The sequence below is a fragment of the Lagopus muta genome, chromosome W (genome assembly GCF_023343835.1).
Source record: "Lagopus muta isolate bLagMut1 chromosome W, bLagMut1 primary, whole genome shotgun sequence".
Lineage (NCBI taxonomy): Eukaryota > Metazoa > Chordata > Aves > Galliformes > Phasianidae > Lagopus > Lagopus muta.
Window position 1 is genome coordinate 2,539,959 of NC_064471.1, and position 18,917 is coordinate 2,558,875.

The 18,917-nt window shown below is 45.4% G+C and overlaps 2 protein-coding genes across 2 annotated transcripts in view; both read left to right on the top strand.

Annotated features, from left to right (window-relative positions):
* Window positions 1–18,917, top strand: part of LOC125686403 (uncharacterized) — a 292,860-nt gene that overhangs the window by 16,519 nt on the left and 257,424 nt on the right. The window lies entirely within an intron of this gene.
* Window positions 4,726–9,025, top strand: LOC125686436 (uncharacterized). Its single transcript, XM_048930407.1, has 2 exons — window positions 4,726–5,698; window positions 7,276–9,025. The coding sequence occupies exon 2, from the start codon at window positions 7,333–7,335 to the stop codon at window positions 8,737–8,739; it is 1,407 nt and encodes a 468-aa protein (XP_048786364.1). The 5' UTR covers window positions 4,726–5,698; window positions 7,276–7,332; the 3' UTR covers window positions 8,740–9,025.

An 18,917-nucleotide genomic window follows, 5' to 3' on the forward strand; every position in this document is an offset into this window, starting at 1 on the left:
TCAAGTATTGGAAGGCCACAATGAGGTGTCCCTGGAGCCTTCTCTTCTCCAAGCTAAACAAGTCCAGAGGTGTTCCAGCCCTCTGATCATCCCTTCCAACCCGGGCCATTCTGTGATTCTGTTACTTGGAGTTTTTCCTTCTCAGCTCGGAGACGCTCTTGCAAGAATCAGAGATTCCCTTTCCTGACTAGGAGACTCTCTCTCACCTAGGAGATTCTCCCTCTCAGTTTGGACTCTCTCCTGGAAACTCTCCCTTTCTACTGGGAGACTCTCCCTTTTGGTTTGGAGAGTCGGTTTGGAGTTTCAGAAACTCTCTTCCTCTCTGGGATATAATTGATTAAGGGCTGATAAGCATGAGGCAGGCCCCAAATAATTTGTGCCACCTCAGATTTGTCTGAGCTGCAACATCCCTGTTTCAAATATCTGCCTAGGCTCTCAGGATCTTGCAGTTTTTTAGGAGTAAAGTCCTATGACACCAGGGATGTCCATATCTCTAAAGTCTCTCCCAAGGCCTTCCACACTCCCTGCCACTCAGTATTCTCTAGCATTGGGAAAGACTTCCTCAAAATATTAAAAATACAGATCCTGAGTGAAATTATGAGTACATTCAGGGAGGTTCAACACAATCATCATGATCATTGGATGAGCATTCAAAAACTGCATAAATGATTCAAAGGAAAGACTGGGAGACTGTTTAAAAAACACAAGTTCTGTGGGGCTTGGCATGTTCTTACCAAGCTCTATACAATGCTATTTTGGAGAGAGAGTTTCAGAGCTGAGATTCAAGCCAAAAGGGGAAGTCTCCAAGTCAAACCTGATCAATCACAAGAGGCACCAGTACCCATGTCAGTTGCCCCTGTGGAAGGACAGACATGGAAACGGGTATCCTTGCGTCAAGAATGAAAAGAAGAAAAAACAGAGGAAGTAGAGGAAGATCCAGGCGAGGGGCCCTCCTCAAAACCACCCTCATTGAGAAAGGCAATGGAAAAAAACTAAGAGACACGGAGAGGAGAGTGAGGAGGAGGAAGTCACTGTTACCACTACTCATCAACCTCTGAAAATGACTGAAATCCAAGGCTCAAGAAAGGAGTTTACATGGAGGCGGAACATGACTTTTGTCACCTGGTTGCTTTGATGTTGATGTTGAAAGAAGGGTTGTAAGGAGGATCTGGGGAACTACAGTCCTGTTAGCCTGACCTCGGTGCCAGGGAAGGTTATGGAGCAGATTGTCTTGAGGGAGATCACGTGGCATGTGCGGGATGACCGGGGGATCAGGCCTAGCCAGCACGGGTTCATGAAGGGCAGGTCCTGCTTGACCAACCTGATCTCCTTCTGTGATCTAGTGACCCATCTGGTAGACAAGGGAAAGGCTGTTGATGTGGTCTACCTAGACTTCAGCAAACCCTTTGACACTGTCTCCCACAGTGTTCTCCTGCAGAAGCTCGCAGCCCGTGTCTTGGACAGGTATGCTCTTGGCTGAGTAAGGAACTGGCTAGAAGGCCGGGCCCAGAGAGTGGTGGTGAATGGAGTTAAATCCAGCTGGCGACCAGTCATGAGTGGTGTTCCCCAGGGGTCGGCACTGGGGCCTGTTCTCTTCAATATCTTTATTGATGACCTGGGTGAGGGCATTGAGTGCACCCTCAGTAGGTTTGCAGATTCCACCAAGTTGGCTGGAAGTGTGGATCTGCCTGCAACGCCCTACAGGGGGATATGGACAGGCTGTATAGCTGGGCTGAAGCCAATGGGATGAGGTTCAACAAGGCAAAATGCCGGGTCCTGCACTTTGGCCACAACAACCCCAGGCAACCCTACAGGCCTGGGGAGGAGTGGCTGGAAAACTGCCTGATGGAAAGGGACCTTGGTGTACTGGTGGACAGTTGGCTGAATATTAGTCAGCAGTATGCCTGGGTGACCAGGAAGGCCAGTGGCATCCTGGCTTGCATCAGTAACAGTGTTGTCAGAGGGAACAGGGAAGTAATTGTCCCCCTGTACTCAGCACTGGTGAGGCCGCACCTCGAGTACTGTGTCCAGTTTTGGGCCCCTCACTGCAAGAAAGACATTGAGGCCCTGGAGTGAGTTCAAAGAAGGGCGACAAAGCTGGTGAGGGGTCTGGAGCACAGGCCTTATGAGGAGCAGCTGAAGGAGATGGGATTGTTCAGTCTGGAGAAGAGGAGGCTGAGGGGTGACCTTATTGCTCTCTATAACTACCTGAAGGGAGGTTGTAGTGAGCTGGGGGCCGGCCTCTTCTCTCGTGTAACTAGTGAGAGGACTAGTGGGAATGGCTTCAAGCTGTGCCAGGGGAGATTTAGGCTGTATGTTAGGAAATACTGCTTCTCTGAAAGAGTGGCCAGGCAGTGGAATGGGCTGCTTAGGGAGGTGGTGGAGTCACCAACCCTGGAGGTGTTCAAGGAACATTTGGATTTTGTGTTGAGGGATGTGGTTTAGTGAGAACTATTGGTGATAGGTGGATGGTTGGACTGGATGATCTTGAAGGTCTTTTCCAACCTTGGTGATTCTGTGATTCATAGAAAGCAAAGAGATACATGCTTATTCTTAAAAGTGCTGCTTAAGGATAAAATAGTACTACATTTGGTGACCACTGACCGTCACCTGTGAAAGAAATGCAAGTGTTTCAAAAAGCCAAAGATACAGAATGAAAACTAAAGATTGGGAAAGATTTCAAAGTAGCAAAAAAAAGTCAGCTAGACACACCTTTAATGCAAACATGTTTAGGCAATGATAATGTTTGTACAACAGTATGCAGTGGGTTTTAATCTGTATCTGAATCTGGGTTTCTAAAAGATGCTCGAACTAGCTTGCGTGGCTTAGGAGCCAGGGACGGTTTATGCTTGGAACGTAGCATAGATTGTACCCTTAGATTGTATCTAGGATTGTTCGTGCTTGGTGAATGGATTTCTGGAATGCTCGCTTTTGTTCCTTCGACATGCTTGTCTAAACACTGTACCCTAGGTATGTGATTTATAGAGTTGTTTATAACCATGGTTTCAGGTTCTGTATCTATATAAGGTCTGCTGTGGTTACAATAAACGAAGCTGTTCACTCATATTGAGTTGGTGGGCTTCCCCAGGTTTATCAGCAGGTTTCCCTGGCCAAGTGGGTTATTCCTGACATTTGGCGCCCGAACAGGGACCTGACTGATGTGCCTGGCGTTGCAAGTCTTGCGCGGTTGACAACCGGGGCAGAATTCGGAGGGCAACCTGTGTGAATAGCTGGCCAGCTGAGCGTGACCGCGGGAGGCGGATTGCGGAGCTCCATCAGACGGAATGGAGCGGGAGGTAGCCCAACAATTGCTTTTACGTTTTTTAGAAAAACGCGGGGTGGATACGGGAGTTTTAAAGTCGGTACCGAACGTTTTAGATTTCGGGCGATCGGCGGGTGTGTTTTTGCATGCAGGAACCTTATTTAATGTTGATGAGTGGCATACGTGTGGTGATATACTTTGGGATCAGGTGATTGATGATAAAAAGGAGGCTAAGAAATTGATGAAGCCTTGGAGAGAGATTATTAACTGTATTAAGAGACACAAGGTGGAGCAGGATATGGCCGGTCAGGCAGCTCAGCAATTGGGGGTTGGGACGGCTACGGGGAGAATCCAGGATCCCCCTCATCCATCTATGGGCATCCCTGTCCCCGTTAAGTTGAATAATTACGTTTTGCCCAACGCTCCTCGAAAGGAAGAGTCGGATTCTGAGCCCAACTTATTCCCTGAGGAGGAAGGTAATGGGGATTTGCCCCCCCCCCCCTCCTCCACTCGCCTCTGCACCTGTGCCGGCGGGGGCTTCGCCAAGGAGAAATGAACAAAAGGGCTGTGACAATGTCACTCAAATAGGGAAAAATAGACGGGTTACAAGACTTAATTGGTCTAAGATTGCGGAACAAGCCGCACATCAGGGGGAAATGGATATAGTGGAGGTTGTGAGTCAAGCTTTTCCAATTCGTTACGATACAGGACAGGATGGTGAGGTTCACGGGGTACATGTGCCAATCGGTTGGAAAATGTTATTTCAGTTGCGGGCTACAGTGGCCGAGCATGGGTTACATAGTGAACCGGCTCAACAGCTGTTGACGTATATGTGGGCTAGTAGCATTTTGGTTCCGGAGGACATAAAAACTATAATGCGCATGATTATGAAGCCCTCTGAGCAGATGTTGTGGCAAGCACATTGGCGGCGGCTGTGTGAGCTGTCTGCACAGACCCCGCGGGATATGCACCACCCGTTGTTTCAGGTTACGGTTGATCAGTTAACAGGCAGCAATATGTTTTCTCGCCCTGACATTCAGGTCCAGATGGGACCTGAAGTTTGTATGGAGAGTATGAACTTGGCGCGGGATGCGTATAACATGGTAAAGACGTCAAAGCTGACACCATCATACTTATCAATTAAGCAGGGCAGAGAGGAAACTTTTGCTAGCTTCGTTGATAAATTGACTGAGGCATTGTCGCATGCTGATGTGCCAGACTGGATGTTGTTAGCGTTGTTAGATGCTGGCACAGATATTACTATTATAGCAACGAGCGCCTGGCCCCGACAGTGGCCGACGGAGTCGGTCGGGAAGGGGGTGGAAGGAGTTGGTGGAACTGTTCCGGTGTCTCGCAGTTTGGATCCAATTACGGTGACATTAGAAAACCGCTCTGCGCAATGCAAAATTACAGTAATGCCCCTCCCGGTGGGTGTTTCGGCGCTAGTCGGCCGAGACGTACTGGACCAGCTGGGTGTTATTCTCACCAATTCAGAGTCTTCGGGTTTTCCCTAACGGCCACTGCATGGGCTTTCCCGATCCGATTGCGATGGATTTCTGATCATCCCATTTGGATTGATCAGTGGCTGTTGAAACAGGAAAGCCTGCAGTATGCCAGTCAGTTGGTACAAGAGCAATTGCAGCAAGGGCATATCGTGCCTTCTACCAGCCCTTGGAATACTCCTATTTTTGTGATTAAGAAAAAATCGGGGAAATATCGGCTGCTACATGATCTGCGTGCTATAAATAATCAAATGCAAGCAATGGGGGCATTGCAACCAGGATTGCCAAACCCATCGATGGTCCCGGAGTCATGGCATCTGTTAATAATTGATCTGAAGGATTGCTTTTTTACAATCAAAATTCACCCCGATGATTCAGAACGCTTTGCTTTCACATTGCCAGCAATCAATAAGAGCATGCCAGCGGCACGCTATCAATGGGTTGTGCTTCCGCAGGGGATGAAAAATAGCCCCACCTTATGCCAGTTGTTTGTTGATTACGCGTTAGCACCGGTTAGAAAAGCTTGGTCTCATGCTATTATTTATCATTACATGGATGATATCTTGTTTGCTCAATCTGAACCTTTTACTATGCAACAAGAAGTCTTCCTACAGGAGCAATTACAGAAAAACGGCTTGCAGATAGCACAAGAGAAGATACAACGGGAAGCGCCTTGGAAATACCTGGGATGGATAATTACAGAAGGGACTGTCCGCCCACAGAAGCTTAACGTCAACTGTGAGTTATGAACCTTGAATGATGTCCAACGATTTTTTGGTGACCTCCAATGGTTGCGGCCGGTAATCGGCTTTAGCTCGAAGGACCTTAATGAGTTACGGCCGCTATTGAAAGGCACAGACCCGGCAGCCAAGGTGTCTTTGACAGCCCGACAGGCACAAATTGTGCAACAGCTATTACAACAGATAGCAACAAGGTCAGTATCTCGCCGGTTACCTGATGTTCCATTGTCTTTAGCCATTTATCTTACAGACTCACAGATATTGGGAGCGATCGTACAGGAAAGCCGAATACTGGAGTGGCTCTTTCCGCCTCTGCAACCCCGTAAGACAGTACAAATGAAAGTTGAAACTATCGCTGATCTGGTAAGAAAAGGTAGACTTAGAATTCGAGCTATCGCTGGTTCTGAACCTGCTTGTATCTACTTGCCTATACAGAAGGATACTTTGGACTGGTATCTCTTGAATTCATCGACTCTCGCGGATAGCCTGCTTTCCTCTACTTCCCTTGTTGTCTCCTCGCTAAAGCCATCTCTGCTAACACATTTTAAGCAGGTCGAGTGGATGCCACAGCCAAAGTACTCTGAAACTCCGTTGATGCATGCGGTGACTGTTTTCACGGATGCAGGGCGAAAATCACGTAAGGCTTCTGTGGTATGGAAGGAAGCAGAACAGTGGCGATCACACATACTTGATGCTGTAGCAGAGGACTCATTAGAACTGTTGGCAGTAGTATGGGCCATGTCGCACTGGATGCATCAACCAATTAACTTGGCATCTGATTCATTGTACGTGGTAGGAGTTGTCCAACGGATAGAGGGAGCTCAAATACGTGAGGTTAGAAATCAACGATTGTTTACGCTGCTATGCATGCTACATCGAGCTGTGACTATGCGCACTGCGCAATATTGTATGATTCACGTACGAAGTCATCAAACGTCTCTTGGACTAGCAGAAGGTAATGATAGGGCAGACCATCTCGTTTCGGTGGCTCTCTCGGAAGACATATTTCACAAAGCACAGCATGCACACTCGCTGTATCATCAGAACGCCCGAGGACTAAAAAGACAATTTAGTCTTCCTTTAGCAGATGCACGAGCTATCGTACGAGCCTGTCATCAGTGTGCCCATCATGGTCCAGGTTTAGGCTTAGGGGTAAATCCTCGAGGTTTAAAGCTTTCACAAATATGGCAAATGGATGTAACCCATGAACGCAGTTTTGGGCGACGTCGGTATCTTCATGTTACTATTGATACCTTCAGTAGGTTCATTTGGGCCACAGCTCAAACAGGGGAGCGAGCCCTTCATGTCATTAGGCACCTAACTGTTTGTTTCACAGTGATGGGAGTGCCGGAAATTATAAAAACAGATAACGGTCCAGCCTATACTAGTGCCCGTGTGCGCCGTTTTTGTCAACGATGGGGAGTCAAGCATCAGTTTGGTATTCCCCATTCTCCCACGGGACAAGCAATTTTTGAACGCGCTCATCAGATTGTTAAAAGATATCTAAATAAGTTTGACATCATAGATCTTGATCAAAAATTGGGGCATACACTGTTTACGCTAAACCATTTATGTATATTCGGGGAAGTTGATGTACCACCTGTGGTTCGGCATCAAGCCTATCTACAAGAAAATCAGTCTATAAATTCTATAAATTCTGCAGATAAGAAAATGGAAGTGATGTATAGAGATATGAAAACTGGTAAATGGATGGGACCTGCCCCAGTCCTTTATTTAGGGCGTGGTTACATGTGTGTACTTACTTCAGCAGGTCCGGTTTGGGTTCCAGCTCGTTGGACTCGGCCTAAGATACCTTCTCCTTCTATGGATGACATTGATCAAGTCGAGCCAACTGAGGGAACTGCTGTTGTCTTCAGAAGCTAATGTATGGGTAACTTGGGCTAATAGAACAAATCATCCAGATTTCTGTCTTAGCTTGAAATCAGCAGGAGAGCCTTTTCGCACTTGTTTAATTGGTTGGCCTGATTATGATTTGTCCGCTTTTCAACATTTTGTATATAGCGTTAAGAAGTGTAATTATAGTGAAACGGCTACCCGTAGTGCGTGCTTGATTGGTCAACTGAATAACACCCTTCCGTGGGATCCTCAGGAATTGGATTTATTAGGATCTCGAACAGCAAGTAATGCCTCAGGAGACATTAAATGTCTTTTGTTTGGTCCAGGAAGTACTTATGATAAATTTGCTATGCGCCTCACTAGGCCACAAAATCCCTTAAGTCCTTATTACGGCAAACCATGGACTTCTGTATTTCCTCGGAACGTAGGAGCTTTCGCCTTTAATAACTATTGTGGTGGAAACTTTAGCATAGGCAATGCGTATGGTCTTAGGTACACCCGTATTTCTGGGAGGTTACAGCTGGAGACCCTAGTCAATATGAATACAGCAAAAGCCCTTCCCCCCGGTATATTTCTAATTTGTGGGGATAGGGCATGGGCCGGGGTACCTAAGAATATAGTAGGAGGACCCTGCTATTTAGGAAAGCTAACCTTGTTTGCACCACGGCGAGCGGAATGGATGAACATCAATAGGATGCTATCAGGAGATGACCGCCTGAGGGATCAACGCTCGGCAATGATTCTGGCTGAAGATTGTCGTGACGAGGTACAGCTATGGACAGTCACTGCGAACATCTTTGCGTCTATCCTAGCACCAGGTCTGGCGGCTGCACAAGCCTTGAAGCAGATTGAGCGATTGGCATGTTGGACAGTCAAACAAAGCAATATTACGTCCCAGATTCTTGAGGAAATGCTGGAGGACATGGACAGTTTACGGCACGCGGTGTTGCAAAATAGAGCAGCTATAGACTTTTTGCTGTTAGCGCAGGGTCACGGGTGTACTGATTTTGAGGGAATGTGTTGTTTTAATTTGTCTGATCATAGTGATTCCATACATAAGCAGATTCGCTGGCTCTTGAATCACACGCAATCTGTGAGTAAAGATCATAACCCCATAGACGATTGGCTTCATTCTACTTTTCCAGGCCTTTCCTCATGGGCATACGGCCTGATAAAAGAAGGTTTGCGATGGTTACTGATCTTGCTATTGATAATTATAGGTGGACGAATTGTATATGGCTGTCTTCAAAGGGCAATCGATCCCCCTAGAGCCATGCCGGTATTTAGTACAACGTTTTCGACGAATGATTTTATTCAAGATTGGCTTAAAGAGCAAGGAGGTCATAACTCCTTGGAATATCTTGAGATGCGCCCATAAAATAAAAAGGGGGGAATTGCAGTGGGTTTTAATCTGTATCTGAATCTGGGTTTCTAAAAGATGCTCGAACTAGCTTGCGTGGCTTAGGAGCCAGGGACGGTTTATGCTTGGAACGTAGCATAGATTGTACCCTTAGATTGTATCTAGGATTGTTCGTGCTTGGTGAATGGATTTCTGGAATGCTCGCTTTTGTTCCTTCGACATGCTTGTCTAAACACTGTACCCTAGGTATGTGATTTATAGAGTTGTTTATAACCATGGTTTCAGGTTCTGTATCTATATAAGGTCTGCTGTGGTTACAATAAATGAAGCTGTTCACTCATATTGAGTTGGTGGGCTTCCCCAGGTTTATCAGCAGGTTTCCCTGGCCAAGTGGGTTATTCCCGACAACAGTATACATACACTTCTTAGTTTTTACTGCCTATCTATCTATCGGGAAGAGAAAGCTACATCCAAATGTATGAGGACAATATATACCATGCCATATACCTATGCAATTACTAGACACGACCCAAAACTTTAATAACTTAAAGTATTTATGAAAGAAAGAACACTATGCAAGTCTATCTAAATTATAACATTTGCTCTTAATCATAGAAAAATAGAATGGTTTGGGTTGGAAGGGACCCTTACAATTATCTAGTTTCAACCCCCCTACTATAGGTAGGGATGCCTCCCTTTAGACCCCCACAGCCCCATCCATCCTGGCCTTGAATGCTTCCAGGGAGAGGGCATTCACCACCTCTCTGGCCAACCTGTTCTAGTGTCTCACCACACTCACAATAAAGAATTTCTTCCTAATATCTAGTCTAAATCTACCCTCTTCCAGTTTAAAACCTTTTCTCCTTGTCCAGTCACTACATAGTCTTCTAAAAAGTCCCTCCCCAGCTTTTCTGTAGGCCCCCTTCAGGTACTGGAAGGCCGCTATAAGGTTCCCACTGGAAGCTCTCTCAGCCTGTCCTCGTAGGAGGGGCGCACTCTAGCCCTTTGATTATCTTCATGGCCCTCCTCTGGACCTGCTCCAACAGCTCAATGCCCTTCTTGTGTTGGGGTCTTCCACTCATTATAAAGTTCCTTGCCACCCATATGTCTATTTTCTTTCCAAGACATACCAAGGAGTGATACATAATAGTCCTGTCCATTGGCAATGACTCAGCTTACAGCATTTCAAAGCATACTGTGAACTTCACAGCATCAGACAACTACTGACAGAAGTCTTGGAAAGAGGGGGGACAAGTATGCTACTGCATGTCCTTACTGACTCTCTTCCTCACTTTTTTCTACCTTTTGATCCTAAGATTTTCATACTTTTCCAAATATATATTCTTCTCACTGACACAGTGGCAGTATTTTTCCCCTTTCTCCCCAAAATGCCCAATCTAATAGTGAGCTTAATTTTACATTTGAAACAAAAAGCAGAACACTGTTAAAATTATTCAAAATATATTGTTTCTGCTCATTTGCTCCCCTCTAAGATGAGGGGAAAAAAGAGTACAACTGACTTGTGTAATAAAAACAAGAAAAAAGCTCTTACTTTCTGATGCTTGGCTCCTCGAATATGGGCAGCATATGCATCTGCTCCTGTACAAGACACATCACAAAGCTCACAGTGCAAGTGATACCGCTCCTCTGAAAGAGTGGCCAGGCAGTGGAATGGGCTGCTCAGGGAGGTGGTGGAGTCACCAACCCTGGAGGTGTTCAAGGAACGTTTGGACATTGTGTTGAGGGACGTGGTTTAGTGAGAACTATTGGTGATGGGTGGATGGTTGGACTGGGTGGGTCTTTTCCTACCTTGGTGATTCTGTGATTCTATGATTCTATGCCAGGTCACCAGGGCCAATAGTGTGTATCTAGATGGTAATGAAGCTCTCCAACTAGGAAACATTGCCAGAGTCTCAGCTATTGACAGAGAAATTAGTAGGTGTTTGGACAATGTCACCACCCTCTGGGAATGTGTTATTATCTATTGTCACGGAGTTGACTAGATCAATCTATGTCCGTGACAGAGGCAACAGCACCAGAAAAGTATGCCAGTACACTAGCAGCAATGTTTGAAAGGTGCGAGAAATAACAGAGAAGATTCCTAGTTTCTGAACTGATTATTATGTTTCAAAACTTTGAACAAAAACTACGTCCAATTTACGCTTCCATTTCAGCCATCTTGAATGTAACAGAAAGACTAGATAAAATGGAAAAGCAGCAGGATGGTGTACTGGAGGAACTGTTTCTATTGATTGTGATGAACCTGTGGTGGTATCAGAAACACCTGATGAAGATCAGGATGATCAAAAGAGTCTACTGAAGGAGCTGAACAAACTGATTAAAAGTGATGAACCCTGTTCCTCACCTGTATCATCAAAAATCTCAGCTATTAAGGGCAAACGTCTTCCTGCTCAAGCAAATTACAGTAGTAAATCTATATCAGTTGCTGCCTTGAGGAGTTACATGAGCATGGAGATGATATGAAGGGACATATAAAACCCACTCCTGCATTATGAGAATGGGTGAGAGAATTACAAAAAAGATCAACTACTAATGCAATTTTTCCAGTTATTGTGGGTCCTGATCATCACTCACAAGAGAAGAACAATGCAAGTAACAAATAGAGGGGTCCTGCCCTCAGTCGGGGAGGGGGAAAGGGATAATAGAGTTTATTGGTGTCACGGAGTTGACAGATCAATCTATGTCCGTGACAGGGGCGACAGGCCTCTGCCCTCCCCCCCCACCCCAGTCCCACAAAAATGGGAAGGAAGGAAGGGAGGAAAAGAACAGCGGCAACAATCTATGGAGGAAAACTTATTTTACTATAATATTGGAATACAAGATAACACAATAGATACAATTTAATTGCAATTGAGATTAATAAATCAGACAAGATGAGAGAGAGAGAGAGTTCCCGGGACCGATTCAAACCTGAAAAGCTTGGAACGGCCAGGAAAGCACCCTCCAGCACCCACTGCCAGGCAGCAAGAGAGCGCCCCCCCCACCCGGAAGGGCCAGATCCCGTGACTGCTGTAATGTACAGGGATAGGTACTTGGAATTGGGGCAGTGACACTTTAATGCCCCGTACACTACATGATGTTTTGATGTGGAATACTGAAACCCAAAAACAAAAGAAAACATAGAACCATGACACCCTCCCCCCCTTTTTTTCCATTTTTTCAGCTGGTGGGCCTCTGGGCATGCTGTCTCCTTTTCCACAGACATAGATAGATCTATAGATAACACTGTGACAACCTCCCACTAAACCAGGTTGCTTAAAGCCCTGTCATAGCACCATGTAATGAAGTGAGAAAATTTAGATGGCTGCTAAGGAACTACAGTTCCCAGAGTGTTCTGCTTATTCCCATGTGGTTTCTGGGAGGGAAGTAGTGTGGTTCCCCTCTGTTTCTGCTCCGCCCAATCTCACCACAGGGTTAGGAGATATTTTCTTTTTCCCATTTGTGTGATTTATTTATCTTGATTCCTTTTATATTGTATTGTATCTCATTCCTTCTCCATTTTTAGTAAAAGTTTTCTCCTTATCTCAGTCAGGTAACTCCTATTTCTCACTTCTCCACTGGCTTCCCACGGTGGAAGGGATGGAGGGTAGCCCTGCTGTCATGGACAAAAGGCCCTCAACCTGCAGCAAGTATGTAATACAAGGTATATCAGCATAGCTTATCACATATTTCTTATATAGCAGCTTTCATCATGTTTCTCAGGCAAATTTGAAGTTTTTCCTTGTTTGAATACAATTGTTAACTGATCGTTTGGTGCCATTTCACCTTTATTTACCCCAACAGGATCTCAAACCTTGCAACCTTTGTACATTAGCTAGGGTAGCCTGGAGTTAGGTCACATAACTAGAAAAAGGGAAACATAACTCCCGTTTTTAAGAAAGGGAGAAAGGAAGACCCAGGGAATGACAGGCTGGTGAGCCTCACCCTGTGCTTGGAAAGATCTCCTTGAAGCTGGAGGCCTTCTGTGATGGAGTGATGGCTTCAGTGGATGAAGAAAAGGCAACTGATGTAATCTACCTGGAACTGTGCAAGGCCCACACTCTACATCATTATCTCTAAATTGAAGAAATATGGATTTGAAAGCTGGACAATTCAGTGGATGAAGAATTAGTTGGGATGGTTGCAGCCAGAGGGTTGTTGTCAACAGATCTATGTCGAGGTGGAGGCTGGTCACGAGTGGTGTCCCCCAGGGGTCAGTCTTGGGACTTGGTGCTCTTTAACAACTTTATCAATGACATAGAGGGATTGAGCGTAACCTTCTCAATTTTGCTAAGGACACTAAGCTGAGTGGTGCAGTTGATACAACAGAAGGAAGGGATGCCATTCAGAGTGACTTGGACAGACTTGAGGAGTGGACCAGTAGGAACCTATTGAGATTCAACAAGGCCAAGTGCAAGGTGTATTTTAGCCGAGCTGACTTGCAAGATACTCCCCTTGAGGAGGAGGACTGGGAGTTGGTGATGCAAGGTGTTGCACTTGGGTTGGGGCAATCCCAGATATGTGTACAGACTGGGAGAACTTATTGATAATAGCTCTGTGGAGAAGGACTTAGGGGTTCTGGTGAATAAAAATCTTGACACGAGCCAGCAGTGTGCACTTACAGTCTGGAAGGCCAACTGTATCCTGGTCTGCAGCAAAAGAGGGATGGCCAGCAAAGTGAGGAAAGTGATTGCCTCCTACTCTCCCTCACAAGGCCCCATCTAGAGTACTGTGTCCAGGCATGGGGTGTCCCAACACAAGACAGACACAAAGCTATTGGAGTGGGTCCAGAGGAGAGCCAAAAGATGATCAGAGGGCTGGAACACCTTTCTTATGGAGGTTGAGGGAGCCGGGCTTCTTCAGCTTGGAGAAGAGAAGGCTCCAGTGAGACCTCATTGTGGCCTTCCAGTACTAAAAGGGAGCTTATAAAAAGGAGGAAGATTGACTTTTTACATTGTGTAATAGTGTCGCTGAAATCCAGGAATAAAACTTGCCAACCCAAATGAAAGGTGTATGGGAACTGTTAGGTCAAAGCATGAACCAGTGATTGAGCACCTGGTTAAAGGGTGTAGACAGCCCTGGGAACACAAGTGGAAGCAATTCACCTGTGTGACTTCCTAACCTCACTGCTCTAACTGGCAGCCACAAGGAAAGTGTCATCTCTGTTCTGAAAATGCATCCTATGGTGTGTTTGGTGAGCCCTGATCCTCAGAAAGGGACAATTCTTTCTTTGTTACTGGATTGTGATCTTTTCCTTTCTTGGGTGATCTGAAACTGGTTTAAAGCAGCTATATCTGCTATCACCTATTCTTACAAAAGGTTAGAAAGCTGATATTACTGTATTGTAGCAATGGGTGCATAGGGGAGGGAGCTGTCCTCCCAGCATGTACACCCATGATTGAAAGCACACAGATGTTATACATTTTAACATGTAAATATTCATACAATTTCGGTGAAGTGTCTGCCTATTCCTAGGATGGCTATACATTAAAATCTGATGCTATACATGTACTGTGTTAGTTTGGAATTCTGGTAAGGGGTCTTAGGTGGTTGTATCCAGGCAAAAGATCATGTTACATAAGCCAGGTCCCATATATGATCAGAAACATTTGTACAAAAAAATATGGCTGTTGACTAAGTGTTTAATTGGCTCTTTGACCTTGTTATGGCACCTATTATAAGCCCTAGCAGGGTACAGTTTACCTCCTCCTCAAGGCTGGCGGAGTGTTGAGTCTCTGCTTGCTTTTTTTTTTTTTTTTTTTAGTCTCCAGATGTCCTCCTTTCTTAGGAACAAAAACTTTCCTGAAAGAATGCTAGTCTTGCTGAGGAGTTTGAATTTATTTCTGAAGGCCCTGAATTTATTGACAATTGTCAATTCCCCCCCTTGGAAGTAGTTAGTTCTTCTAACTACTTCCATATATTTTTTTCAATGTATCTTTTAATGCATCTTACACAGAGTCCTATACTGCTTATAAGTACTACTATGCAGATGAATCCTTCCAGAAGTGAGGTTGACCACCCTTTCAGGGACCATCTTCCTAGCTCTTGTAAGATTTTGTTAAGCCACTTATTTTCCTGCAGCCCCCTGCAGCTCTACTGTCTTCTGCTACCTTCCTCACTTCATCCAATTGTATCTGTAAATCATTAGTAACGTTTGGAACGTGTATACAACAACATTCTTTGTCCAGTTTTAGATATCCATGGACTCCTTGCTCCCTTCCTGGAAGTAAATGTAAAGTTATCCTATTTTGCAGGGTCATTTTGGTATTAGCTTGAACCTGCTTATTAAGTATTTGAAACCTCTCTTGAGTGGCTTTCAACAGTTTTGACTTGCCAGGTTAAATTTTCCATTAATATTCTGTTCTCTAAAGCCATTAACTCAGGTAATAAGAAACTTTGAATGATACAATTAAATTGCTGTCAATGGTTTACGGGCTGGTTTGGCCCAGTTCTGTGACTAGCAGAGCGGATGGATTTCGCAAAATCCACGCCTCGGGAAAAGGGAACAGGGGACCCCAAAATAATTAAAAACAGTGGCAACAATCTGAGGAGAAACAAACTAATTTACTAAATATAGTATCGGAATGCAAGATAACACATTATAATACAATACAATTAGAATTGAAGCTAATAAATCAAATATAATGAGAGAGCGCGTCCGAAAGGTGGAAAGGCCTCACCATAACGCTGAGGTGAGATGTGCAGTCCAGTTGAGCAGCAGGGAGATGGGAGGAGAGCCGGCGAAGATGAGCGGATGAAAAAGAGTGCATCAGGTGACCTTGCCAGGAGTTATATCTCCTCTCTGTGACCACAAAGTCACCTGGGGAATGCAGTTGTTCTTCTCTTCTGGGCAGGTACCCAGAACTTGAGCATTAACAGTTAAACTCGCGGTGCCCCACATGATGTTATGATGTGGAATACCGAAAACCAAAAATCATAAAGCCATGATATAGACAGTGGCATTGAGTGTACCCTCAGCAAGTTTGCGGATGACACCAAGCTGAGCAGTGCTCTCGATACATTGGAAGGAAGGGAAGCCATCCAGAGGGACCTGGACAGGCTGGAGAAGTAGGCCCATGAAAACCTAATGAGGTTCAATAAGGCCAAGTGTAGGGTGCTACACTTGGGTGGGGCTATCTGAGGTATTTATACAAACTGGGGGAAGATCTCCTAGGAGAAGGACTTGGGGGTCCTGGTGGACGAGAAGCTGGACATGAGCCAGCAGTGCATGCTTGCAGCCCGGAAGGCGAACTGTATTCTGGGCTGCATTAAAAAGGGGTGGCCAGCAGGGAGAGGGAGGTGATTGTCCCCCTCTACTCAGTTCTTGTGAGGCCACATCTGGAGTACTGTGTCCAGGCCTGGGGCCCCCAGTACAGGAGGACGTGGAGCTCTTGGAGCGGGTCCAGAAGTGGATTACTAAGATGATCAGAGGGCTGGAGCACCTCTCCCATGAGGAAAAGTTGAGGGAACTGGGCTTGTTTAGCTTGGAGAAGAGAAGGCTCTGGGAGCCTTCCAGTACTTGAAGGGAGCATATAAACAGGAAGGGGAACGGCTGTTTACGAGGGTGAATTGTGATAGAACAAAGGAGAATTGTTTTAAACTGAGACAGGGGAGGTTGAGGTTAGACATTAGGAGAAAGTTTTTCACACAAATGGTGGTGATGCACTGGAACAGGTTGCCCAAGGAGGCTGTGGATGCCCCATCCCTGGAGGCATTCAAGGCCAGGCTGAATGTCGTTTTGGGCTACGTGGTCGAGTGGTTGGCGACCCTGCACATAGCAGGGGGGGTTGAAACTCGATGATCGTTGTGGTCCTTTTCCACCCAGGCTATTCTACGATTATATGAATTACAGTAGTAATTGCTGTAATAGCTCGGTGCTTGTGCTGCAAAATGCTTCTTGCATGATCCCGCTCCTTGTATAACTAATTAACTGTATTATTTATTATCACTGTCTTTGTAATTGTTAAATGTTTGTGTTGTAAAAATGTTATTTGTGGCATTCCATTACCTGTTTAAAATACTCTTGTTTTGCTGGGGGTCATTGGTTAGGACTCTTGCCCAGGGAATTTGGTGTTCTCGTGCCCCGGGGAAGCAGGTGGATCCCATTGCCCAGCAACACAATGAGAAGTCTTGTAAAAAACCCCATTTTGCTGGGGGCCACTGGTTACAACTCTTGCCCAGGGAATTTGGTGTTCCCGTGCCCTGGGCAAGTAGGTAGACTCCATTACCCAGCAAAACACAAGGGATTTTCACCCAATACCTAAGATCAGTCGGGATAAACAGCTGTTATGAGACAAATGGTGTCAAAAGAAATTCCTAAACGAACACCACTCGAGTGTGTATTAGCATATGGGTGAGGCATTGCTGGAGAGTCTGGGGGCACCCTGAGTAAAAAAGCCTTAATTAAGTATTGCAATCAATGGTGGTTAGTATAGAAGTTAGAAGATGATAAGTGGCCTCAGAATGGGACCCTAAACTATAATACCCTCTTACAGTCAATGTTATTCTTAAGAAGGGAAGGTAAATGGGAAGAGGTTGCATACGCAGATATGTTTTTCACACTTTACCATCATCCCAAGTGGCAACAGGAGTGTGGTGTGAGGGCACTCCTAGCTCTGATTGTTTTAGCACTAGAGAAGGAAAAGAAAAGTGGAAGAAACTGGGAACATAAATGAAGTAACACGACCAGTTTTTATAATTGAGTGCTCTAATCATGAGACTAAATACTGGGTGTTTGTGGAAATTGGAGAACTGTATTGTTTGATTTGTGGGTTTTGAAGGGAATGGGACAAAATGGTTTGATGGTATAAGAAAGTGTAATTGTTAATGGAAGCATAATTGAGGGTATGTGGAAGTGTGATTGAGGGTACGAATAGTGGAATAACGTACAAAGGCAAAAGGGTTAAAGAGAAATTGAGTTTATCTGTGTTGGCATGAGAGCAACCCCCCCAAACCCACCCACCCCCCGTGAGAAGAACTCTCAGAGTGAGAGAGAGATCCAGGGCTCGAGACTGCTACTGTAAACAGTGTTACTTGCGAAGGGGGAGTGGAGGAGATGGGGCATTGTGAGGATAGCTTTCATCTGCAGAGATCTAGGAAATCCAAAATCCTAGTGTTAGCACTAGAAGCCTCTGGAGGGGAGGAGGTGAAACTGAAATATAATGTTGGTAGTTTATGTAATGATGGGAGTTTGAAAAGTGAAAATGGTTAGGGAACGAGACAGTCTGAGGAAGGCAAAGATGAGCAAGGTGTAACAGGGTTGTAAGGACTGAAGAGAGGTGAGTGATATGGAAAAATTGAGGAACAGAGATAGTAAGGAAACTGGGAAGAACAGCAGCAGCTGCTACTGTTGCTGCACTAGAGTAGGGCCCTAGGACCCAGAGATCCCCTCAGGAAGAGGTGGGGGAAAGGGGCTGGAAGAGCTCACAGAGGTCTCCACCCCTGCTGGATGGAAAGCAGTGTGCCAACTGCAGGGAAATGGGACACTGGTGGAGGAATTGTACCAAGTTGAGGAGAAGGGAACTGTCTCTGATCACAAAAGCTGAATGATGGGAAACTGTGAAGTTTACCATAGCAAATCCACTGGTTAAATTACAGCTAGGGGAGCAGGATAAATAGGATTCTTTTCTGGTGGATATGGGGACCTCTTACTACCTGTAGAAGATTTTTGTAACAGTAGTAGGAGCTACTGGTGTCATGGTTTTATGATTTTTGGTCATCAGTATTCCACACCATAACATCATGTAATGCATTGGGGGTGGGGTTTGATATCTGCCGAATGTTCGTCCGTCAGAGAAGAATTACATTTCCCCAGGAGACTTTGCGGTCAGCAAGGGGATATAACTCCAAGCAAGGTCACCTGATCCGTCTTCTTTGCCTGCTCTTCGCTGTCTGCGCTTCGCTATCTGCGCTTCGCCGCCTGTACTTCAGTCACTCAACTGGACTGCACTTCTCACCCCAGCATTGTGGTGAGGTCTATACAATTCAAACAGTCTCTCTCTCTCTCTCTCTCTCTCATTGTATTTTACTAATACTATATTTATTAAAATCATTTGTTCCACCTCAGATCAGTGCTGTTGTTTTCAAGTATTTTGGGGTCCCCTGCTTCCCCTTTCCCAGAGTCGCGGATCCGCAGATCCCTCCGCCCTGCTGGTCACGGAACTTGGCCGGACCAGCCCATAAACCGTTGACATTTC